We start from the raw sequence: 25,922 nt of genomic DNA, 5'->3' as shown, positions 1-25,922 counted from the left end.
TACTTTTCTCCACAGAAGTGCCAGGTGACAGGGCAGTAATTAAAGTTTGATAGTATAAAAGAGTAATATATGTTCAATTTCCCCAATTTACATAAATTTTTACCTATTCTCTTTAGCACGTTTAGTTGTTTTGAGGCTTTTTTACAGATATCAGAAATATGATTATCAAATTTGAGTTTAAAATCAAAAGTTACCCCTAGAAGTTTAACAGATTCATCACATTGGATTGTACTATCATTTAAATTGAAACTAATATTTTGATCCCTAGTTTTTTTACCAATAGCAATAGCCTGGAATTGTCGGGGTTTGCTTTCATATGATTGTCCGAAAACCATTGTATTAATGACTGACTATCTGACTCTAAAGATTCAACAACATTGTCAATGTTTGTGTCACTGCATGATAAAGTGTTGTCATCTGCATAATTATAAAGATCACATTTGTGTACAAAATCAAAAATGTCATTTAAAAATATGTTAAATAATACTGGGCCTAGAATAGAACCTTGAGGAACCCCTTTATAAATATCTTTGAAAGAACTTAAATTTGATCCAAATTTGACGCATTGTTTCCTATTTGTTAAATAATTAGTTAATAAATCTAGGGCATGGTCGGAGACCCCATAACATCTAAGTTTCATGAGAAGGAGGTCATGGGGTAGGCAGTCAAAGGCTTTTGACAAATCCATTAAAATAGCTGCTATGTATTTGTTTTCATCCAGTGATCTTTTCCAGTCTTCAGTAATTTTAAGTAGAGTGCTTTGACAAAAGTAGATCTATAAAAAATAATGAAAAATAAATTAAAAAGCTAAAAAATATAAAATATCAAATTATTTGTGATGGCAGAGATCTCTGTACTGATATGGGGAGATCACTGCGTAGGTTTCAAGAGATTGCAAACTCCCGCAGCGGTTACTTCCCCTGATCAGTACAAAGTAGCAAAGCGTGACGTAACCGCTGTGAAACAGGAAGAGGAAGTGAGACATTTCCCTTTGTATCTCCATTGACAACCAAAAAAGAAAGTAAAAAAGACAGCGATTTTTCCAGCCATCTTTTCAGTTAGGTAGAATTTTTTCAATTTTATGACATATCATTTAACAGTCAGTAAAAATTAATTTTATATACAGTATAGAAATCTACATATTTTCAAATTTATAGTAAAATGAAATTGTAAGTTACAGTCACAGGCGCTAGTCACATAATCAAATATTTTACATAATCGGTCTATATATGTATATAGATCTAAAGATTATATACATATACAGTATAGACCGATTATGTAAAATATTTGATTATGTGTCTAGCGCCTGTGGTTACAGTACTGTATAGTGTTTAAGTGTAATGTCTTTACTGTATAACTGTCTGATCTTATCTTTATGTTATATGTTGTTTAATTACTGTACAGATTCATTGTTGCTAATTGCCTATAAACTGAACTCAATTAAATACTTTTTTTATCATATTTTAAACTTAATTATGTAAATAAATTTCATAATTTAAAACTATCTGGAAAACAAGTGTCACTCGGACACATTAACAGTCAGGCATACTTCCTGATCGCTAAACAAGGGGATTCCCCTTCAAGGCTTCCCGATCAGGCAACAAACGTCAAAATCCTTCCCGATCGGGAAGTTTTTTTGGTCTTTTTACGTAGTTCAGGAAAATGGCCGGTGCATAACAGTTTTCAATCCACTTCAATATGAATATTACACTTTAGTTCAGAAAAGATACATCTAAAATCCTACCGAGTCATTTTCTTTTAAAATGTCTACAATTAAAATAATCTGAAAGTGAACTTAAGTTAAGTTTTTAGATTTTACCAAAAACTAGCCACTTCCCGATTTGGGAACGTTGCTTCCTGATCAGGCATCTAGCAAAATATTCATCATTAAAAGTTTAAGATACACTGCTTCCCAATCTGGAAGTACTTTATATTTGTAGTAGTACCTGGCCTTGATGATTAGAAATTGCTAAGCCTGGTCAGTTTTTAAAGACATGTGGCAATAATTCAATCACAACGAGTGGAATATATCTGGCGAAGCTTATGCCCTTGTTAGGCGTAATAATATCTATAAAAACATTAGCTATACTTGAAGGACAGTACAAAAATCATCATTATAATACAAAAGTTTCATATTGTTAAGATTGTATAGCACATGTTGAACAGCATTGCACAGGTAGTAATTTCTCAAAACAATTACCATGCAGCTCAAGTAAATAAGTTAAATTAAATGTTGACTAGAGCTCAATAAAATATTATTTTTTGGCTATAGCTCAAGACGTGTTTTTGCACTTCATGTGTTTGTAGTGAATGTGTCATATTTCTGTTTTCTGAAACTTAAAGTGTATAAAGCTATATATCTGATGCAAAAATTATTGTTTGAATTTTAAAAAAGTATACTTCCAAAATGATTGTATGAAATAAATATGGTAATTTATTGCCTTAAACGCGAATGGCGCCAGCACAAAATCATTGCTAAACGGATAAAACCCTTTAAAATAGCAAAACAATATTGTGTTCCTGTTAACTTACAAGATTCATGTGTATTATTCTATGTTACATTACTTTTTCGGGAATCAACCATATAATAATGGAACCAGCATAATTTTGCTGTTGATAAATTTTATTAAAATATTTCATAAGGTATAGAACATACCCTTTAAGCCACTTTAATTTTAAAAAATGAATAAGATTTAAGATAAAATAAATAAATAAAACAAGAAATATCATAATGACATATATGTCCCCCTTTCTAGCTGAAATTGAATGAAATCTATCATAAATAAGTTAAACAAAATGGAGAGTAGCTGGAATAAAATATATATTATCATATAAATGTAACTATGAGCATCTACTTTGAACATTCAAGGTTATTGTGACCTTGTCCTCTGACCTAGTGACCTCAAAATCAATAGGGGCCATCTACTAGTTATGAAAATTAAAATGTGAAACATAAAAAACTTGATAACTTGAAGATTATGCGTAGCAAACCATTCTGACATTTAACGCCCTGTGACATTTGACCTAAAGACCTCAAAATCGATAGGGTTCATCTACTAATTATAACCAATCATTAAGTGAAATATAAAAGATTTAGTAATAAATAGTTTTCAAACTAATGAACGGAAATCATTCTGACATGTAACCAAAATCAATAAGGGTCATCTACCACATATGACTAATCAACACATGAAATAGGAAAACTTTGTGATAAATACATTTCAAGATATAGTGCGGAAACCATTTTGACATTCAAGCAACATGACCTTGACCTTTGACATAGTGACTCCAAAATAAATACATGTATAAATAAAATTCCAGTTAAAAAGATAATGAGCCGAAACCATTCCGAAATTAAAAACACCTGTATCTTTGACCTTTAAGCTAGTTACCCCAAAATCAATATAGGTTATCTAATAGTTATGACCAATCAATATATGAAATATGAACTTTTTGATAAATAGTTTTTAAGATAATCAGCAGAAACAATGTGGTCTAACGACGGATTAACAAACATACTTAAGGTCACTGTGACCTTGACCATTGACCTAAAGACCCCAAAATCGATAGGATCATCTACTAGTTACGACCAATCAATATGTGAAATATAATGACTTAGCGATAGATAGTTTTCAAGATAATGAGCTTAAACCATTCTGACATTTAAGGTCCCTGTGACCTTGACCTTTGAAGTAGTCCACAAAATCATAGGAGTCATCTACTACATATGACTAATTTGGAAATATGAAGACTTTGTGAGAAATAGTTTTCAAGATAATGAGCGGAAACCATTCTGACATTTAGGGTCCCTGTGACCTTGACCTTTGACATAGTAACCCTGAAATCAATAGGTGTCATCTACTATAGTTATGGCCAATTAGTATGTAAAATATGAAGACTCTGTGTTAAATAGTTTTTAAGATAATAACTGAGGTCTACCAATGGATTGACGGACCAACATTATTGTAACATAACATAACATATATTTTATTCAACATAAAATTGTATACATACAATTTATAGTCATACAGGTATTGTGTGGACATTAGCAAGTCAATATACCCGCTCTTCTTCGAAGTGGGGCATAATGAAAATAACTAGGACCGGGTATGAATAAGAAAGTTGATGTTCGAATATTCGTTTTTCCATATTCGAATATATTTGAATATTCGTTTTTACAAAATTTGAGAAGACACCACCTATGATGCTATCATTTGTATCTGAACTGCTAGACACACTTGACTTCAAAACATTCACACCATGACTCACATGCTGATTTGTTGCACAGATAACTTTATTTGTTGGTGTTGTCCCAAGCAATCTAAATCAGCACGAAAGAATTCCAGAATAGAACGCGCTAACTTAAAGAATAAAACTTCCCAAACGGGAAACATTCAATGGTGAATATTATGCTAGATGCCTGATCAGGAAACAGTGTTTCCAAAACGGGAAGCAGCTACTTCTTAGTAAAATCGTAAAACTTCACTCAAATTCACTTTCAGATTATTTTAATTTTAGACATTTTAAAAGAAAATGACTCGGTAGGATTTTAGATGTATCTTTTCTTCACTTAAATGTAATATATTCATATTAAAGTGGGTTGAAAACTATTCTGCACCGGCCATTTTCCTGAACTACGTAAAAAAAGGCCAATAAACTTCCCGATCGGGAAGGATTTTGACGTTTGTTGCCTGATCGGGAAGCCTTGAAGGGAAATTCCCTTGTTTCCCGATCAGGAAGTATGCCCGACTGATTAAATCAGCATTATTACATGAAAATTGCAGACTTGTTTGACTGGGTCTGTACATGAGGGGTAATTGGAAAGCGCATCATCCCTTACGCCGTCAAGAACCGGCTTGAGCGGTACTCAATGTTCAAGAGCGGTACAAGACTGGACCTCCTTTTCTGTTTTGTTCTAGGGTATAAATGACAAAAAGGAAGAAGTCAAAGTATTTTACTTTGTTGCTTACTTATACCATTTTCCCTTTCCTTACATTTCAGAATGTTTCAATCGACCGACAGCAGAGCACATTTTTCACTGATGTTATCAGAGGTTTTAGATGATATTGGTGTCAATGAAAGAAATATGAAAAAAGGAAGAAGAGTTTTCTTGCTGATAGAGACAATGCAAACGATGACACGGAAGTCATTTGGATTCAATAATATATTATATATACTAGGGAGTCGAAGTGAAGGAACAACAACTATAGGACTAGAGTCAGACAGTGACATTTTATTTTGTTCGAATGATGCCAATGTAATACAGGACCGGTCAGAATGGGAAGAAGGTAAAGTAAACTACTTCATGATACAGGATGAGAACACTACCCCTGGGTATTGTTTTCTACAGCTATTCCAAAATGACAAACCTCTTCCTGGCACTATCATTCCTGATGGCTACCATATGACTGATAGAAGGGGAAGAATTTTGCTTAAGAACACAATAAATACTATGTTAGATATGCGTGTAAATGAAACACGGGAAGGACCATCTATTTGTACACAAGGGCCACATGGATTCAATGATTTAGACTATGTGCTTGCTTATCCCTGTAAATCATGGCCAAAATCAGCATCTGGTTGGTTAGAGAGACATCGTATTAGCAGATGGCCAACACAAGACATGAGAAGAGATGCAGCCAGTACCTGCTGTTTTGTTGTTCCAACTGGAAGTAAGGTCAGTGCAAATCCTGAACTGGAATGGAGAATATCTACATCATTGGCAGAAAGATGTCTTATGTTTGATTTAAATATGACTCAAATAAAGTGCTATGTTTTCATAAAAATGGTTCTAAAATCTTTTCTAAATCCTCAAAGGGAAATTAATATATCAAGTTTTATGTGTAAAACAATTCTATTTCATTGTATAGAACACAAAGAAGCAAGTATATGGAAAGAGAACAATTTATTAGATTGTTTAAAAGACTGCTTAATAAGATTACACAATTGTGTAGAGAAGGAATATTTGCCACACTTCATCATACCGGAAAACAATTTGATGGCTGGCCAATTTACGGCTGAGACAAAACATAAACTTTTAAAGAATATAAGTGATTTTATTCAGAATGATGTACAAAGTATTTTAAAAATCGATATTGATGATCTTGGACTAAGACTTAGATATAAACTGAACTTAGTATACAATTTAAATTCTTCTCTGGTAGATTGTAGAAGTTATTTTTCTAACCATTACTTTTCAATTTCAATGGAAATCAGTAACAACCATTACTCTCAATTACAGCTTTTACATAATAAAGATATAAGAATAATGAAGCACTATGTGGAAACACTAATGACCTATAAGAAAAATGATAATACATTAGAACAGGCTGCATGCAAGTTTCAAGCACCATTAATTTGTACCACATATGGATCTGCCCTGGCTTCAGCAAGTATAGGTTTAAAACATCCAGTGTCACCTCAAGCATTGGTTTGGCTACTAGATGGTTTTGACTCAGACACCTCATCTGGCAGACTGAAATTGGCTTCAGTATTCTACAGTGAAGGAGATATGGAGAAAACTGAAATAATTTTGAGACAGACTGAAAGTCAGTTTCACTCCTTTCCTGTTTCACCTTTCTGTGGCTGCAGGTATACAATGCCTCGACCACCAGAAGCAACAGCAGAATTTGGAAGGTTTTGTAATAAACAAAATGAAGACTTTGTCAAAGATATTATAGCATTTTGTGTCAGATTTTTAAAGCAAGAGATCAACTGTGTTCCACATGAACTACAATATGAAATGTTCAGATCTACACCAGATGACATAAAACACAATAATCAAGCTAAAGACTTCTGGATGGACTTGGCTGTAGTTGATTCTCTTCCTTTCCTGTACTTCCTACAATATAAAGTTTACAGGCATCTTCATAGGTATAAGGATAAAAAAAAGCTATTAATAAACTTGCAAACACCATAGAAACAGATGAAAATCTTACACATAACGAAACAGCTTACAATGTTTTAGGACAATGTTTGGAACAAGAAAACATACCTAAACAGGCATTAAAATGTTACCTGTGTTCTCTAAAGCAAAGAGCAAGAAACAATGTGGCAAAAATTCATATATGCCGGCTTCTCTCCTGTTTACTTGTTGGAAAGGAAAATTGACAAAAACACATATATCATGAAATATTTAATTATAATGTTATGCTTACTTGAATCTGATAAAATAGATATCTAATTGGCTTATTTTTCAGTGTATTCCATTTATTATATAGGTTGTTGATGGAAAATATAGGAGAATATAACCATAATGAGAACTGTATTATGACTGGATGAGCTAGGAGAACTGAGAATATGACTTGAATGAGATCTATATTATTTGAGGTTCTATATAACCAGAAAGAGATCTATATTACTGGAGGTTCTATATAACCAGAATAATATCTATATTACTGGAGGTTCTATATAGCCAGAATGAGATCTATATTACTGGAGGTTCTATATAACCAGAATGAGATTTATATTACTGGAGGTTCTAAATAACCAGAATGAGATCTATATTACTGGAGGTTCTATATAACCAGAATGAGATCTATATTTCTGAAGGTTCTATATAACCAGAATGAGATCTATATTTCTGGAGGTTCTATATAACCAGAATGAGATCTATATTTCTGGAGGTTCTATATAACCAGAATGAGATCTATATTACTGGGGATGCTAGCTGATGGAGGAATAGAATATCACCAGAATGAGATCTATATTACTGGAGGTTCTATATAACCAGAATGAGATCTATATTTCTGGAGGTTCTATATAACCAGAATGAGATCTATATTTCTGGAGGTTCTATATAACCAGAATGAGATCTATATTTCTGGAGGTTCTATATAATCAGAATGAGATCTATATTTCTGGAGGTTCTATATAACCAGAATGAGATGTATATTTCTGGAGGTTCTATATAACCAGAATGAGATCTATATTACTGGGGATGCTAGCTGATGGAGGAATAGAATATCACCAGAATGAGATCTATATTACTGGGGATGCTAGCTGATGGAGGAATAGAATATCACCAGAATGAGATCTATATTACTGGAGGTGTTAGCTGAGGGTAATATTGATCACAGAAGATTGTATCCTCCATACATAATGCCAGCAACCTATTAACACACTTATAATATAACAAATTAATTTCATTATATTTTAACATTAAGAAATGTGAAACCAATCAATATCCACATATTAACAATATCTTTTTTTTTTAATTCCCCAAAAGAGAAAGAACATCTAAACACTCGGCAATCTGATTAATACTTTCTATTACTTATTTTCAGGTTTAATTAAATTCTAATGTTTAGATCCTTTAGAAATTATTACCTTTACACTAGAATATCAATTTAAATCGATATTATGGAATGCGTCTTCACAGTTTGTATATTTTGTATGATAGGACTGAATATTGAATATAATTGTATTAAATTGTATTTGTTACACTTTAAATAACCTCTGCGCTTTTCCCCCTAATTTGTTAACGTTAATTTAGTTGGTGCTTCGCCTTGGTGTTTTCGGTTAAAATCTATATTGTATTGGTTGCCATGATTGAAATTATTGGATTAGTTTAGAACTTGTTATTAACTCTTTGGACCAATCAATTTTAAAGTTATCATTTGTAAGAACAATTAAATATGTACATGTATTAATAACCGGATGATTTTCTGTTTTTCCTATCTTGGCCCGGGCTGGCTTTCAGCTAGGTCCGTTTTGTGCAGATCCTCACTGCTTTAACAATATTTATAAAACATTATAGTTTTGATTCTATTATATATCATTTAGATTTTTATATAACTTAGGTTTTGATAACTTATTAAACAATCACAAAATTTCTGTTTGTTAGTTTAAACTCTTATTGATATACTTATAATACTTAATTTACATTACATACATAAAATATCTTTGTGCGAATATAAATCTCTGTATTTGTAATATGCATGTTAATAAATCTCACTGTGTTAAAGTTATTAAGTGTTGTGTTATTCTCAGTTAATATTTAGTACAGGTAGCATCCAAAAACCACCTTCCTAACCGCTGATTATGCAAATGTTGTCTGGAACTTAAATTCATTTTAACCTGGCTATAAAGTGCAATGTAAAGTTAAGTATACAATCACCTGTAGTCCGTCTTTTTATTTGTTTTTTTTCTGTTTCTTATTTGAATTTGCATATTTTTCTTTTTTGTAAATGATATCAAATAAGGTCATCAACTTGCATCATCATTACATGGTCAGAAGCCTTTTGCTTTGACATAAAAAATCAAGCGACTGATGATAATACTTTTAAAAGCATTTAATATATTTTCTGGTAACAAACATAATATCAATTGTAATAAAATTTGTAAGTACCAATTATTAAACATGCAAATATAACAATATAACTCAAGACAAGACTTGTCGCGCTGGAAACAGACAATGCCCCCTAAAGCTGAGCCCAATAAAGGAACCCTGGGCTTTGACTTAAAGGCACGGGTACTATAATAAAAAATAAAGAGTCTTAAACAACACTTTCTGTTATACTCAGTATGCCTAGCTATTTCAAAAAGCATCCATAAATGAATGACCAAGATGTGACGAGGTACAACCATCAATGTACTATCTTGGACATCCCAGTACAGCCTTAACCTTTCTAGTTGTTGACCTGAGATTTGCTCATGACAAATCTTAATGTACCTCAATGCTATGCCTTGATATTTCAAAATCCACCAATGAATGACAGAATTGATTACTAGACATGACCGTCAATGAGATGTCATCTTAATAATCAACATTTTTATACATTTTTTTTTCAAAATCAATCAATGAATAAGGACGCTGTGCACAAAACACCATCATTATTTTACAATAATGATTTGTGATGTATAAATGTGACCGTAACCTTTGAGCTGGAGACTTGATTTTTGCATGTGACATGTCATCTTAAACAGCAACACATGCTTGCAAAGTTATTTTAAAATCCATCCATGAATGATACGATTTTTGACTAAACTTGAATTGGACATACAAGTGTGTCCGTGACCTTTGAGCCGGAGACCTGATTCTTGTGCTCAACACTTGGTCATCATTTTCAAACATATTGAATTCAAGTTATTTTCTAAATCTAGTAGGAGATTCCAGCGGATCAAAAGATACACGTTGAAGAAAAAATTAAAACATCTTATACACACTGGTTTCAATCTCATTTGAAATTTAAAAAAAAACTCACATGAATACTGCACATTTACTAGAGTTTTCTTTCATAAATAACACAGTGAACATTAAACTTAATACAAACACTCATTCACATTTTTTTTATGAATATCAATTGCATTCTTATAAGAGTACCGCATGCGGTCTTAGCGCAACGATTATCATAGCCAATTTTATTCATATATAAGATAAAAAGAGACATGACTCTTAAAAATATTGCCTTAATGATAATGCACATAGTCTTACTTGCATATTGCTTAAAGAATAATGCACCTGATATCTCAAACTTGCCATATCGTTACCTGTATAAATTATCATAATAATCAAGCAGTCTTTAATAGTTTCTGAAATCATTCAACTTTATTACCAATTGTGACAAAACAAAAGTTAAAAATCGGCAAAACTTCAATAAGTTAGCTTAAGAATAATTCTCCTTGTGTAAAATGTGTGCCTTAATTAATGATGATGTATTCCAAGTTCCATGTACTGATCACTTTAACAATTCTAAAAATCATTTCAAACGTTTGAATTGTGGGATTCATTTTGCACGAAGACAAAGAGCAAACTCCTAACAGTGATCACCTCCCTTGGCAGATTGTAATCACTGCCTTCACAGACGTCACATGATGATGAAAGTACATGACATAACATCGAAATTCAAACGTCATTTTTCTCTTTTTTGTACCTACGTTTGTTATAGTTTATCAAAAAAAAATATCAAAAGTATACAAAATAATGAAAAATAAATTCAAAAGCATAAAAATGTTTTTTTTATTTGTTAAAAAAGTGTAAAAGTGTGGTGTATTGATAAGGGGAGATCACTGCGTAGGAGATTGGACAAAGGGGACAACAAAGACGACAATGGCGCCATAGCATAGTAGCTGGACTTTTTCTTGCACGGACGAGCTTATAAGTAAGATTTTCAGTTATATTTAAAAAACACAACAACAAGAGTTGTTTGCTGACATATTGTCCGATTATTCTCTGTGCTTGATAGTAAAAAAAGTGCCTGGATAATGTGAAATTTTTCTTAGTTCACAAAGGGTCATAACTCTGTCAAATCTAGAGTAACGGGTATTGGATAGTGACCTCATATTAACCTTTCAAGTAAGTGCCTGAAGTTTAACTTGTACTGTATTGAAAACTCAATATAATAAACTATTCTAATATTTATTTACAGAAGTATTAACAGAGGTCTTGCGATATTGCATGTATCTTGTAAAGTGTCTATCAAAGAGGGCTCTGAGAGAGAGTTCTCAGAGTGTGCATATTTAATCAAGTAGGCGGAGCTAATCTCTAAATACTAACAACACTACACAACTTATTCCCTTACGTGCACGCAAAAACTTAAACAAAGTGTGACGCCGAGAAACAAGGAGATTACTTTTGTTAAAATAATAGAAAAGAGTTATTTTTCAAGTTTTGGAATGATGTAAAGTAAACAACAACCAATTGCGAAAAGTGCTAGGTCAAATACCAGAGTTTTATTTACTGCAGCGTCTTTAAAAGCGATAATAAATGTTAAACAAAAACAATTCCTGGATTAAAAATATCAATTTTGAATTTAAATGTTTGTTTAATTCATGTGTAACCATGACTAAAAACTTTTTGAGTACATTTCACTCGAGCATAAGATAGAAAGTATTTGTTTCTATCAAGTGAACAATGAAATTAAACCTAATGTAAGAGAAATATTATCAAACACCTTAAATTAAAAAAAATCTTTAAAAGTGATAGTTTACTATTTCGTTAACGTTAAATTTACAGAAACCGCGATATGGCAAGTTTTACAACTTTCCTACGTTACAGTATGTCCTTATAAAAATCTATCAACTAAAAACCACTGTTGTTTTCAACGCGATAAATAGCAAAACAGTGACATTACCATTTCTCAACTTCTGTAATTTTTCGCTGCATAGATTTTTTCAGAGGTTTAGTATGTTATTTTACCATATAATCAAATATCAATCATATCATGATCTCCGTGTCTTTGTGTGTTTTTCTTAGGGGTAGAATTTTTCCTTTGGGTTGGTGTAAGGGGAGTAACTCTGAAATCCCGCCGCCATATTTGGCAGAAAAGTACGGAAATTATACATTATTTTCTAGATGCCGCCCTAAAAGTACTGAATATGGCTGTGGATTTTGACCCAAACGACAAAACAAGGTGAGGTCTAGGCAACCGATTTAATGAAAATATTTTTCCTTAAATTATATAAGAAAAGAATTTTAAAGGGATCCCTGAGATTCGTCCAAGGAAGTTTCGACCGTTCAATCATAAACTAAACGGTACCCTGAACTAAATAATTGAAAGTCTATACCTTTTGACATACCTCCATGAAGACTTCTCATCTCTTTTTACGTCAGTAAAGTCCTGTCATCAAAAATATGATGATAGTAAGCACTTACCCACAAGCCTGTAAATTATATGAAAAAGGCATAGCCTCAAAGCGAGCTTGATTAACATGACATAATTAATATGAAAAAGGCAAAGCCTCAAAGCGAGCTCGATGTACTTTTAACGTGAAATAGTATGAAATAATCGCTCATTTTTATTTCAAATTCAGTGACGAGTGCATGTGACATCACACGTACTGTGTTAAATATGGCTCCGCCCCTGTCGTTAAATGAATAACGAGTTTTGAAAACGTTGATAAAATTTTGTTTGTTTATTTTATTTCACTATAATTTTTCAAGCGAAATAAAGATTATTAAAAGTGAAATAAATGTAAAACTTTAAACGTTTGCGACATTAGAAAACGTACTTGATTTGATTGTTTTGCACGTGCTGTTTGGCGCTACATTGTGACGTCACGTAAACAATACTTTAAACGTCTGTACAGCGTTAACGACTGAATAAAAGATATTGGTGTTCGGATTCATTTTCTTAGTTAGACCATTTTCTTTCATTCTAGATAGTTTTCACAACAAAATTTGACAAAAAAATTGTTTTTATTTATCAGATTTTTCAACCAAAATGGCGCCTTCATTTTTCATTTTACATTTTCCGTTTTAAAACTGTCATTCGATATTTTATACACAGCTTCCGTAATTCTGGTTCCCTGTCCAATTATGGTTCCCATAGACGTGCGCGGGTGACCAGTGTACACATCCGTTTTCAGTCAGAATTCCTCAGTTTTTATCGTTATCTTTAAATTCGAAAAGTTGCGATGTGTCCAATTCGGTACTTCGGAGGAAAGTTTTCAAAACCATCACTTAGCAGGTACTCGCGTTACCGTAAAGCTCGCTTTGCGAGCAGGCCCTTCGGGCCAGCTCGTCGAGCTCGCTATAATATAGTGAGTGAATACAGGAATGTCAAACTAAATTTTTTACTAATTTTACATTTTGCCATAAATCCTTTCAATTTTATTATTTACTCAATGTGAACCATAAATAGGTCTCAAGGCCCAATGAAAGTTCTGTCAATATCCATAACATTTAATTTATCTGTCATGTTCAATTTAGAGAGTGGTGCAGTCCTTTTATATTTTAGGCAGATTTATACCCAAGTTTTCATACAGGGCAGTTTTCTCCTGTAAATTAAGGAAATTTCAAACCCTACCTGTGGAAAAAGCCCTGGTTCACATATGATTAGACATAAAAATTCTAACAATTTAGGTTAAAAGCAAAAACTATAGCAGGGTTTTACATCTCTTTGAAATTTTAGGGGTCCAGTGGATGCACAGCCTAGAAAAGTAGGGGTCCAGGCCTGAATTTTAGGGGTCCAAAATTATATTCACTCTAAAAGACTATGGAGACCACTCTATTTTGCTTAAAATTGTTTATTTACCCTGTAAGAAATATGCATGTATATTGTACTGTTTTCATAAGAAGTATATGATTTCAATATCTTTTATATCTAGGTTTTTTTATAGCATTTTAGTAGCCCTTTACAATAATATCATGTGCTATTTCCAAGGCTTATAAGTCTTTGAGTGGCTGGAATGTCAAGTTTTAGTAGCATATTTTGTTATTGACAAGGTGATTACACCAACAGACTGAAAATTTGTACTGATCTATTTGTAAATATTTTAGCTGAACAAGTAAACACACAATAGATATCTTTACAGACCAGTCAGCTAAATATGTTGCGTTTTTAAAAATATCATAAAACAAAAGGCTGACAAAACCACTTTTGCACCTCCTCATAAGCTGGGACATACTTGATGTCCCAGTCATAAATTAAGTTCGCCGAAACCATTATATTTATAACACCAACGATAATAACATACCTAGTGACTTAATTTCTAACACTTTTTCATACAACACTTTGCAAAAAGCACTGCATTTTTTATTATCGCTGTTCATGTACAAAATACAATCGCCGAACTGGTAGATCGACATGGGATACGCTAACCAATAGTAATTGCTTGTTATAAATAGTCCGTCTAAATATAGCAATAGAAAAACCAAAAACAGCTACCAAAAATAGATTTTACGGTAAACGTCATCAGTTACTGTAGCTTGCACGATAAACGTCATCAATTTCTGCAGCAGGCACTTGCAAATAGCATGCGCAGTAGATTTCAATTAAGTTAACTTCCGAATAAACAATGCAAGCATTAGGTTTAAATGGAATTTTATGAGCTTCGAGAAGAAAGAGATAAAATCATGTCGGGTCAGAAACAATAATATCTATTGTCTAGAATTATTTTTGTGCGTACACTTGGATGCAAGTGGATAACTTATATGCGTACATGTCAAAATTTATGCGTATAGGGACGCAGAATTCTGCGTCCCGTAAAACCCTGCTATAGACACTAAATCATTTTATAAATTATTTACTTTTTCTAGTTAACTCTGTTAAGCAATATTTGTGTAAATATTCATTGTATTAGAAATGATGAATTCTATTCTATGAAAGCTGTGTTACATATTTGATGTCATTTTCAATAAGATTTTTATGCCCCCGCCATGTAATGGCCGGGGCATATAGTGTTACCCTGTTCCGTCCTTCCGTCCTTCCGTCATTCCGTCCTTCCGTCATTCCGTCCTTCCGTCATTCTGTCATTCCGTCATCATCAGTTTCCGTTCATTATCTTAGTAACGGTTGCACATATTCAACTCAAATTTGACATATGGATATGTCATGAGAAAATACAGGTCAAGTTCGAATTTGGTCATGGTTCGATGATTTTTGGCAGAGTTATGCCCCTTTTACTTTGAAAATAATATGAAATTTTCAGTTTCCGTTCATTATCTCCCCAACGGTACAACTCATTCAACTCAAATTTTACTTATGGATATGTCATGAGAAAATACAGGTCAAGTTCGAATTTTGTCATGGTTCGATGATTTTTGGCAGAGTTATGCCCCTTTTACTTTGAAAATAATATGAAATTTTGAGTTTCCGTTCATTATCTCCACAACGGTACAACACATTCAACTCAAATTTGACATATGGATATGTCATTAGAAAATACAGGTCAAGTTCGAAATTTTGTCATGGTTCGATGATTTTTTGGCAGAGTTATGCCCTTTTACTTTGAAAATAATATGAATTTTTGAGTTTCCGTTCATTATCTCCCCAACGGTACAACATTTTCAACTCAAATTTGACATATAGATATGTCATGAGAAAATACAGGTCAAGTTTGAATTTGGTCATGGTTCAATGATTTTTGGCAGAGTTATGTCCCTTTTACTTTGAAAATAATATGAAATTTTCAGTTTCTGTTTATTATCTCCCCAACAGTACAACACATTCAACTCAAATTTGACAATAATGGATATGTTTTTGGAATGCCCAGGCCCAGTTCAAATTTGTTCATTTGTTCAATGATTTTTGGCAGAGTAATGCCCCTTTCACTTTGAAATTAATATGAAATTTACAGTTTCTGTTCATTATCTACCAAGCAGTGTTACATATTCAACTCAAATTTGACATATGGATATGTCAAAGGAATGGGCAGGTCAAGTTGGAATTTGGTCATGGTTCGATGATTTTTTTTGGCAGAGTTATGTCCCTTTCACTTTGAAAATAATATAGATACATCTTAGGAAAAGCAGTTTTTTAAGTTTGAATTTGGTCGTGGTTCAATGATTTTGGACAAACTTATCTTTTCTTGAATATTGGAAAATTTTTTCGAACTTTCAGTTTCAGCACTCATACTTTTGTGGAAATGTATGTAGCCATTATTTTGGCTACAAATATGAAATATGCTATTTTCAAAAGGTTAAGACTGAATAATTTCAGTGCCTTGAACATTGTATGGAAATGGTTTGTGTTAACATTGAAAAGTTTTAAGGGCTTTGAACTTTAAATGAAAATAATAATTTGTGCAAACAAATTTGGAACTAAATATTATAACATCTGAAATTTTGGCTGCATGCGGGGGCATCCGTGGCATGATGACACATTTCTAGTTTGTTTCTACAGTTCTATATAAACATTAGAAAAAAACAACAATTAGAATCTTTTATCTTATTGTTTTTGTGGGTTTTTTTTTCAGTTGGTATTTTGGTCCATTGTCAAGAGAAGAAACAAATGAGATTTTGGATAATGTTCATACAAATGGAGTGTTTCTTGTGCGTGAAAGTCAGTCCATTAAAGGAGATTTTGTCCTCTGTGTAAGGTATGAGTGATAATTGATTAATAAATGTTTATTGATATTCACAACACCTTTTCAGATAATCAGGAAAACTTAGAAATATGCTTTGATAGAAATGTATCCAAGGATTATAATATGGATCTTTATACGGCTTTTTTTTCAACTCAGCTGAGCACATAGTGCTCACAGATGCGTTTTTGAAAATTAAGGAAGACTTAATAGATAAAATCTTTAAAAAATCTTCTCAGAAAATATACAATACCCAGATTTTTGGCATGTTGCCCTTTACAAATATCACATTAATTAATCATCATGCCCCTTGTGCGTTAATATTGGTCCACACTGGAGGCACATTGTAATTTAATTATAAAGACATACAAATGTATACAGGAAAACAAAATTTACTCCTGTTGCAACTACAACCCCTATACAACCCTGTTTTTAATAAGAATCATGGTACTTTTATGACATATTGCCTTATTGCGTAAAATTGCCCTGTTCAATGTGACCTGGTAGCATACTTCTTTGCAGATAAATGATTTTTTTTAGCAATGAATCTGAGGTGAGCAATGTAGGGCCATCATGCCCTTCTTGTTTTAAGATAAATCCAATCTTGCACATGTCACTATGATTGAATTAATGAAAACTGTATTGACTTTATCCTTTGATTATTCAAGGTAATGAAAATGTGGCAAACTTCTCTTTGTCTTTTAACCTTTTCCCTTATATAAGCGTGTTTCCACGGCTTTTTGCCCCCCCCTTTTTTGAGGCCTCAAACAGTGAAAAAATGCTCTATTTAGGCCCCAAACACTGTCTTTCGTTTGAGAAATGTTGTAAAAAAAAGTGACCATTTTTTCGGCGCCGCCCCCCATCCAAATATTACATCAGGGGGTTGCCAGAAGAGGGATGTGCCCCCTTCTGTTTGGGGGGTTTGAAGGGGGGCGGAGTCCCCCTCATCGCCAAGAAAATTTTGGACTTGTGAGAGGATTAAAATGACCCCAGGTCGATCATAAGGTAAGGTGTAACCAACGCTGAAAAGCCTTTGACTCTATCTCAATCCCTTGAGAAGTTGCAGCACTTTGAAATAAATTTTGATGGAAAAAATCGAGGCAAAAAAGTGATTTTTGGCAATTTTGAGATGTCCCCTCGTTGCCATGGTAACAGGAAATTTAAGACTGAGCATGTCGTTACAAAGGCAATGGTCCAGTCAACATTTGTGCCAAGTTTGATTAGTATTCAAGCATTTTTCATAGTTTCATAGCAGTTTGAACTTGTAACAGGAGGCTTTTCAGTGAAAATGGCCATTTTTCACAATATGCTCATGGGGGAAAGGGTTAACTAAAAAAATTATAAATGTTACAAAACATCAATTTTTCACCAAAATTAGGTAAAAGACCACATGTTAACATGGAAAAACTAGATTTTGGGTGATTCCAAGGTTTTTCATCATTTTTTGTTAACGTTTTCCCTTTTATAAGCGTGTTTCGACGGCTTTTTTGCCCCCCCCCCCCCCCCCCCTTTTTGAGGCCTCAAACAGTGAAAAAATGCCCTATTTAGGCCCCAAACACTGTCTTTCGTTTGAGAAATGTTGTTAAAAAAAAGTGACCATTTTTTTCGGCGCCGCCCCCATCCAAATATTACATCATGGGGTTGCCAGAAGGGGGATGTGCCCCCTTCTGTTTGGGGGTTTGAAGATGCCAGTAGCTCCCCACATCACCAAGAAAATTATGGACTTGTGAGAGGATAAAAATGACCTCAGGTCCATCATGACTGATTCATGAGGTAACGTGTAACAAACGCTGAAAAGCCCTTGACTCTATCTCAATCATTTGAGTAGTTGCAGCACATTGAAATCAATTTTTGTGGAAAAAATCAAGGCAAAAAAAGTGATTTTTGGCAATTTGAGATGTCCCCTCGTTGCCATGGTAACAGGAAATTTAAGACTGAGCATGTCGTTACAAAGGCAATGGTCCAGTCAACATTTGTGCCAAGTTTGATTAGTATTCAAGCATTTTTCATAGTTTCATAGCAGTTTGAACTTGTAACAGGAGGCTTTTCAGTGAAAATGGCCATTTTTCACAATACGCTCATGGGGGAAAGGGTAACTAAAAAAATTATAAATGTTACAAAACATCAATTTTTCACCAAATTAGGTAAAAGACCACATGTTTACATGGAAAACTAGATTTTGGGTGATTCCAAGGTTTTTCATCATTTTTTGTTAACCTTTTCCCTTATATAAGTGTGTTTCGACGGCTTTTTGCCCCCCCCCCTTTTTTTTAGGCCTCAAATAGTGAATAAATGCCCTATTTAGGCCCCAAAGACTGTTTTTCGTTTGAGAAATGTTGTTAAAAAAGTGACCATTTTTTCGGCGCGGCCCCCCATTCAAAAGATACATCAGGGGGTTGCCAGAAGAGGGATGTGCCCCCTTCTGTTTGGGGGTTTGAAGGGGGGCGGAGTCCCCCTCATCGCCAGAAAATTTTGGACTTGTGAGAGGCTTAAAATGACCCCAGGTCGATCATAAGGTAACGTGTAACCAACTCTGAAAAGCCTTTGACTCTATCTCAATCCCTTGAGAAGTTGCAGCACTTTGAAATAAATTTTGATGGAAAAAATCGAGGCAAAAAAGTGATTTTTGGCAATTTTGAGATGTCCCCTCGTTGCCATGGTAACAGGAAATTTAAGACTGAGCATGTCGTTACAAAGGCAATGGTCCAGTCAACATTTGTGCCAAGTTTGATTAGTATTCAAGCATTTTTCATAGTTTCATAGCAGTTTGAACTTGTAACAGGAGGCTTTTCAGTGAAAATGGCCATTTTTCACAATATGCTCATGGGGGAAAGGGTTAAATGATAAGGACCTACATCCAATTTTATCAACTGACAGCATTCCGAATAGATACAAATGTAATTTAAACAAATAGTATATGTTTAATAATAAAAAGAAAAAATGCAATATTGAAATAAGATTTAAGATATTGACTATTTTGTTATTATTGATTTTTTTTTCTTGTTTTTGTTATATTCAGAGAAGACAATAAAATCAGCCATTATATCATCAATCGCATCCAGGTGGGCGGGAATGTGATGTTCCGTATCGGAGACCAACAGTTTCCCGATATACCTGCTCTACTTAACTTCTACAAGACGCATTATCTCGACACCACGGCACTTACTGTTCCGGTATTTTATTAATTTTCTATCTTTTATAATTATGATGTCACAACAGTAGGAATAATTGTAACTAATTGAAATTGTAGACCACAAGTTAATGAGGCTTACTGGTCTGTTGTCATACTGCTTATATATAATTAAAAAAAAATTAGTACATTTTGCCAGTCAAGATGGATTTTCTTGTCTAAACCATATTTTTGTTTCTTGGCAAAATTTAGAGACATTGGCTGAACTTTATGGCTTCATAAGTTGCATGTTAGAAATATGATGCATCATGAACATGAAATTAGTTGTACATGTATCATTCTGTGAAGATATTTCATTGTAGTAATAAGTAACAGTATATTTCTAGTGAATGTAAATAAAATTTCATCTGCTTTATTATTAAACAAATATTTTAACCAAACATCTAGTCAGAGATTTTTTCAGCTTATAAGTGGTACTGTATAAGTGGTTAAGTTATCAATATGGAAATATTGGCAAATGACGTGAATAGACAAAAATCACTTGAAATTCCCTCTTAGGGTAGATATCAACCAACCTGTCACTAAATTTCTACCCTTGCACGATTCATTAATATTTCTACACACCAAAATGTTTGTTTATTTCATTTGGCAACATTTTGAATGCAGAAAATCTATTTATACAGTAATGTCAGAGGGATAACATAGAACGTTCTTCTGCCAAATTTTAACTTTCGATAACTAGAAGATGCATTTGGTATTATTTATACTACTTAAAGAAAAGTAACATTTTAGTGTTACATTATTCAGATCATTTTGACAAGCTAATTACAATTAAGGATAGCTGAATGTTCTCTACAGATATGACCTTTCCCAATTTATTATTTTTCATTTACAAAATGTATATTTCTCTATTCATATATGAATTAGAAACTTCTAGAATATTTTTTTTTCATTTTATTGGAATTTATACAAAACATACTTATACATATACTTCAAATTTAAACACCATACTAATATACTTATTCAATTCTTGTTGTTTTTTTTTCAGGCCCCAAGAGAAAAAGTAATAACAAAGTATGATTTTCCAGGAAAGGTATGATTAGATGTTTTTTGTTTTAAGCTCACCTGAGCATGCTCAGGGTGAGCTTTTAGGATCGATGATTGTCAATCGTCCGTTGTCCGTTCACATTTTAGTTGTTAACACTCTAGCGGTTGCATTTTTTGCCTCAAATCATCATCAAACTTGGTCAGGATGATCTAGTTGATAGCTCGGATGGAGTTCGAACATGGGTCAACTCGAAAGAGAAACTAGGTCACAAGAGCTAAAAATAGAAAAAACCTTGTTAACCGACTCTAGCGGTTACATTTTTTGCATCAATCATCATCAAACTTGGTCAGGATGTTTGTCTAGGTGATAGCTCGGATGAGTTTGAACATGGGTCATTCAAGGATGAAAAAACGTAGGTCACCGGAGCTAAAATAGAAAAACCTTGTAAACACTCTAGCGGTCACATTTTGCATCAATCATCATCAAACTGATCAAGATGCTTGTCTAGGTGATAGCTCAGATGAGATCGAACATGGTCATCTCGTATGAAAAACAAGGTCACAGGAGCTGAAAATAGAAAAAACCTTGTAACACTCTAGTGGTCACAATTTTGACTCAATTGTGTCATCAAACTTGGTCAGGAAACTTGTCTAGGTCATTGCTGGGAATAAATCGAACATGGGACATCTCGGATGAAAAACTAGGCACAGGAGCTAAAAATAGAAAAAATCTTGTTAAACACTCTAGTGGCTACTGTGTGATCCAAATATTCTGTTAATTGGTCTGAAAGTTTGTTTTGATGATTTCTAAGTCAAAATCGAACATGGGTCATCTTGGATGAAAAAATAGGTCACACCGCCCAAATATGGAAAAACCTTGTTTAACATTCTAAGTGGTCACATTTTCAACTCAATTATCATCAAACTTGGTCAGGCATGCTTGTTCTTGGATGAGTTCGAAATCGCATGTTGAAACTAGGTCACCGGAGCTAAAAATAGAAAAATCATTTTAACACTCTAGTTGCTACTGTTTGATCCAAGTATCCTGGAAATTGGTGTGAAAGTTTGTTTTGATGATTTCTAGGTCAAGTTTGAATATGTGTGTTACCTGGGTAAAAACTAGGTCGCACTGCTCAAATATGGATAATCCTTGTTAACACTGTAGTGGTCACATTTTTGACTCACCTGTCATGGAGATTGGTCAGAATGCTTGTCTTGGGGAATTGTTTGGATGAGTTTGATAAGTCAGGTGAGCGATCTAGGGCCATCAAAGGCCCTCTTGTTTTTCAATAGTTTTCTATTTTCGACTCTCTATATGTAGTCTGTTTTTTGAAATAGTCAGATACCCCTTTTTCAAGCTTTTTGTAAATTTTTGGTCCTGTATTTTTTAAAACATTTTTTTAGCTTAAAAAACTAATTCAAAATTTTTTTGTTTTTTTAAATTTCTATATTACATTTTTAAAAATTTTTTTTTACATTAACTTTTTCGACCCCTTACTGTTAGAGAATATTTTTTTTTGCACACATTTTTTCTCGGGAAAATTTTATTTATTTTTTTTTTGGTATTTGTCAATATTATATAAAATTTTTAATAGCGGTCATTTTAATTGGAACTACCTTAAACATCCATGTATTGATTGACAAGCTATAGATACTTACCTAAACATAAATAGCCCAGTTTTTGCTGTCTTTTGCCCCTTGGGGTTTACCCCATTTTTGGTTTAAAGAAGTTAAGTACATCCGGGGACAGTAAACAGCCAAATAATGAACTTTGACACTTACTGCCTTTTCATTGGGAATTTTTTTAAACACCATTTTGGGTAAAATAAGATATGAAATGGGTTCTTCTAAAGGAACAAGAATATTCTGACGAATAAGAAGCATAAGCTCTATTGTCTATCTTTGGTCAGATCTTGTGAAGTCAGTGTTCAATGCACTGGGGTCCTGCTAGCAAACCTAATTTCTTTACTCACAAAATTTTTGAGTATCCAGCAACTTCAAAATAAAACATAACGATCGATTTACCTTAGTTATATATTGCAAAATATCTGTCAGGGTTATTTGGTTCAAACAAGCAGTAATGATTTTTACCAGAAAAATTCCCATAGGGTTATTTTTGGTCTTGGTGAACTTATCTTTAAGGCGGGTTTTTTTTTATAGGGGCACACCCGGGAAAAGTGAAATAAATAAAAACCAAAAAAATCAAACACTTTTTTGAGAAATTAAATTATTTCTCTTTTGCAAAGTACTCTGTCTAATTTTAATAAAAAACACATTCCGGGGCCCCCGAAGATTTCCCTTTTTAAGAAAGGAGAATTTTTACATAATTTTCCAAAGTTAAGAGAAATGGGGGATGCCAAGAAAAAAAGAGGGTCAACAGGACAATTCCTGTCCCTTTATTTTACAATAAAAAAGGTAAAGTAGTTTTTTTTAACAGATATTAAAAGTGTGCGTGCCCCTTGTACATATATTTAAAGCACGGGGAATTTGCCGGGAGTAGAAACCACCAAATGCGTAAGGAATAACTTCACATGAAAGAGTCCAAAGTCTGTGACAAGATTCGAACCCACAATGATGTGAGGCAAGTGATTTCAAGTCAATGACTTTCACCACTCATACAAGCAGAGCCCTTGTATCAAAATGTAACAGAATTTATGCCTTATTGAAGATACTACCAAATTTACAGTATTTTTTTATTTTCGCTTATCAAATTTAATGATTTCGTGTAGAATGGGGCACTAGCAGATGTTTCAATAAGTGTAATACAAAATGACAGGAATTTGATATTTTGTTTAATACATACACAATTTATGTTGATAAAAGAGAATACTTAATTTGGTACTTGCTAAAAGTACATGATATTACATTTATACAGATATTGTTAAATTTGCACATTATATACAGTGCAATTTTACACCTATAGTTTTACCAAATAGGAATGTTACTGTCGTAGCTTATTGTCAAACGTTACTTTCAGGACGATGATCCAAGTTTATTGCAATTAGATGCACACAACCAAAACACACCAGCAACATCATGTAGAACAACAAAACAACAAAACCAAACACACCACAGATCCGTCGCCCGTGAGTAAACTATTCTCATAATTGAGCCGCTTCACGACAAAACCAACGTCTCTCGTTTGCGACCAGCATGGATCCAAGACCCAGCCTGCGCACTCGGTGCACAGTCTTGATCAGGATCCATGCTGTTTGCTAGCAAACCCTATAACAAGTAGAGAAACTGATAACGAACAGCATGGGATCCTGATCAGACTGTGCAGATGCGCATGCTGGTCTGGATCCATGCTGGTCGCAAACCCATTATGTAAGTTTTGTCATGACGCGGCTCATATAATTTTGCTGGTATCCTCCATACAAATATGTCTGTACGACAAGTGGTGGTTCTTTTAATTCTTGTTGGTTGAATTTTGAGTCCTGTACATTAAATTTATTGTTTAGTGATGACATTGATGGGTTTTTCTTCTTCAGAAAACATTTTGAGGGAAATGAAATTATGAAGGACGTAGGTAAAAAATTCAGTGAGAGAAACAGACTTATGTTGGTATTTTTTAAAGCAGAAATTTGTCAGTCTGGATTTTTAGTTATTTTGCTAGCAAATCGTTATTTTTGAAGAACTACTACTTGTACTTGTTGAAACAGAAAGTAGGATATATTTAAGAGGGTCTACTTTATCCTTTTGTCTTAGTTGTCTGCTTGAACATGTTCGCTCATTGCCTATTTATAAAAAATTTGTCTGTTTGCCATGTTTTTAATGAATCAATGATTTTACTCCTTTAAAATTACTGGTAACTTAAGGAAAAGGGTAAATCCTATTTATTAAAACCAAAGGAACTAAAGTAGCAGAAACAATTAAAAATACTCCAAAGGTCAAAAATGATGACAATTGGTATAAAAGTTTAGGGGGACACCTTGTTTTAAATATTGTAGGATTACCCTGCAATTTCACGATTTCCGTAACATGCAACAGCTATAATATCTCGTGCAACAAGTTACATTGACCCAATATCATTCAGGCAACATCTGTTCTATTCACATTATGGTCTTGCAACTGTTCTTCTATTAGTAGAATTTTTGAAAATTTTTTCTCTAAAAATTAGAATATTTTAGTCAAAACAAAAGATTGATGAGTCCATTTAAAGATATCTCGCTTAGTAAGTGTTTTAAAGTAACACTGTGGTTTAATGACAGTGTGTTTAGCCATTTGCATTCATCACTTATAAATATTAAAAAACAAAAACAAAAACAAAAAACCAACTTCAGTTTAAATGTGATGACTTTAAGTACAATGCTATGAAACTATGTAAATTAATATTATTCATGAATTAATTCTGAATATTTATTTTATTCACTGGATCTACACTGTGTAATTTTGTTTATATTAACATTTCAGCCATCATTTAAGAATGCCTAAACAATTACCTGCCAAAGCATAGTGATTCAAACAAGAATAACCCAGTCTATATGATAAGACACCCAATTTACGATTAAATGTAAAGTACCAGTCCATATGTTAAATTTGGAAATAAATGTAAATTCCCGTCTAAATGTTTAAAATTGGGATAAAATGTGAGGACGCATTCTATATGTTAAAATTGGATAAAATGTAAGTGCCTGTCTATATGTTTAAAATTGGGATGAAATCTAAGTGCCAGTCTATATGTTTAGAATTTTGGGATGAAAATTTAAAATGCCCAGTCTAAATGTTCAAATTTTGGGATAAAATGTAATGTTTAAAAATTTGGGGGAAAAATTTTAGTCCAAATTTTATAATTTTTAAAAATTGGATAAATTTTAAGGACCAAGTCCCGTATGTTTAGAATTTTGGGGTGAAAACTAAAGGGCCAGTCCATATGTTGGTTTGGGGTAAAAAGTAACCAATTTTGAGTAAAATAATGACAAACTTTAGAACAACAAAAAATTGTTGTTTAAGTTTTGAACAACCCCTTCAAATCAATTCTAAATTTTCCCTTCTTTCT

At 33.1% G+C, this 25,922-nt stretch overlaps 2 protein-coding genes across 3 annotated transcripts; both read left to right on the top strand.

Annotated features, from left to right (window-relative positions):
• The first annotated feature begins 938 nt into the window (after nt 1–938).
• LOC132733454 (uncharacterized) lies at nt 939–7,363 on the top strand. Of its 2 annotated transcripts, XM_060720097.1 has the most exons (3): nt 939–1,062; nt 5,002–5,677; nt 6,329–7,363. In XM_060720097.1, the coding sequence occupies exons 2-3, from the start codon at nt 5,003–5,005 to the stop codon at nt 6,917–6,919; spliced, it is 1,266 nt and encodes a 421-aa protein (XP_060576080.1). In that variant the 5' UTR covers nt 939–1,062; nt 5,002; the 3' UTR covers nt 6,920–7,363. The 2 variants fall into 2 exon arrangements, with proteins under 2 accessions (XP_060576080.1, XP_060576079.1); XM_060720096.1 differs by having other exon boundaries at nt 5,002–7,361.
• Nucleotides 7,364–12,222: 4,859 nt separating this feature from the next.
• Nucleotides 12,223–20,969, top strand: LOC132733455 (adapter molecule Crk-like; the record flags this gene model as incomplete). The annotated part of the gene is made up of 4 exons (XM_060720098.1): nt 12,223–12,353; nt 16,639–16,761; nt 19,766–19,919; nt 20,925–20,969. Coding segments are annotated over exons 1-4 (357 nt in total), but the record flags the coding sequence as incomplete, so codon positions are not given.
• Nucleotides 20,970–25,922: the final 4,953 nt, after the last annotated feature.

Source organism: Ruditapes philippinarum, unplaced genomic scaffold (genome assembly GCF_026571515.1).
Source record: "Ruditapes philippinarum isolate M1 unplaced genomic scaffold, ASM2657151v2 ctg5745_1_1_1_1, whole genome shotgun sequence".
In the NCBI taxonomy this organism is placed as follows: Eukaryota; Metazoa; Mollusca; class Bivalvia; order Venerida; family Veneridae; genus Ruditapes; species Ruditapes philippinarum.
Note: the sequence above shows the minus strand (reverse complement) of the source record. Positions and strands in the feature narration are given on the sequence as shown.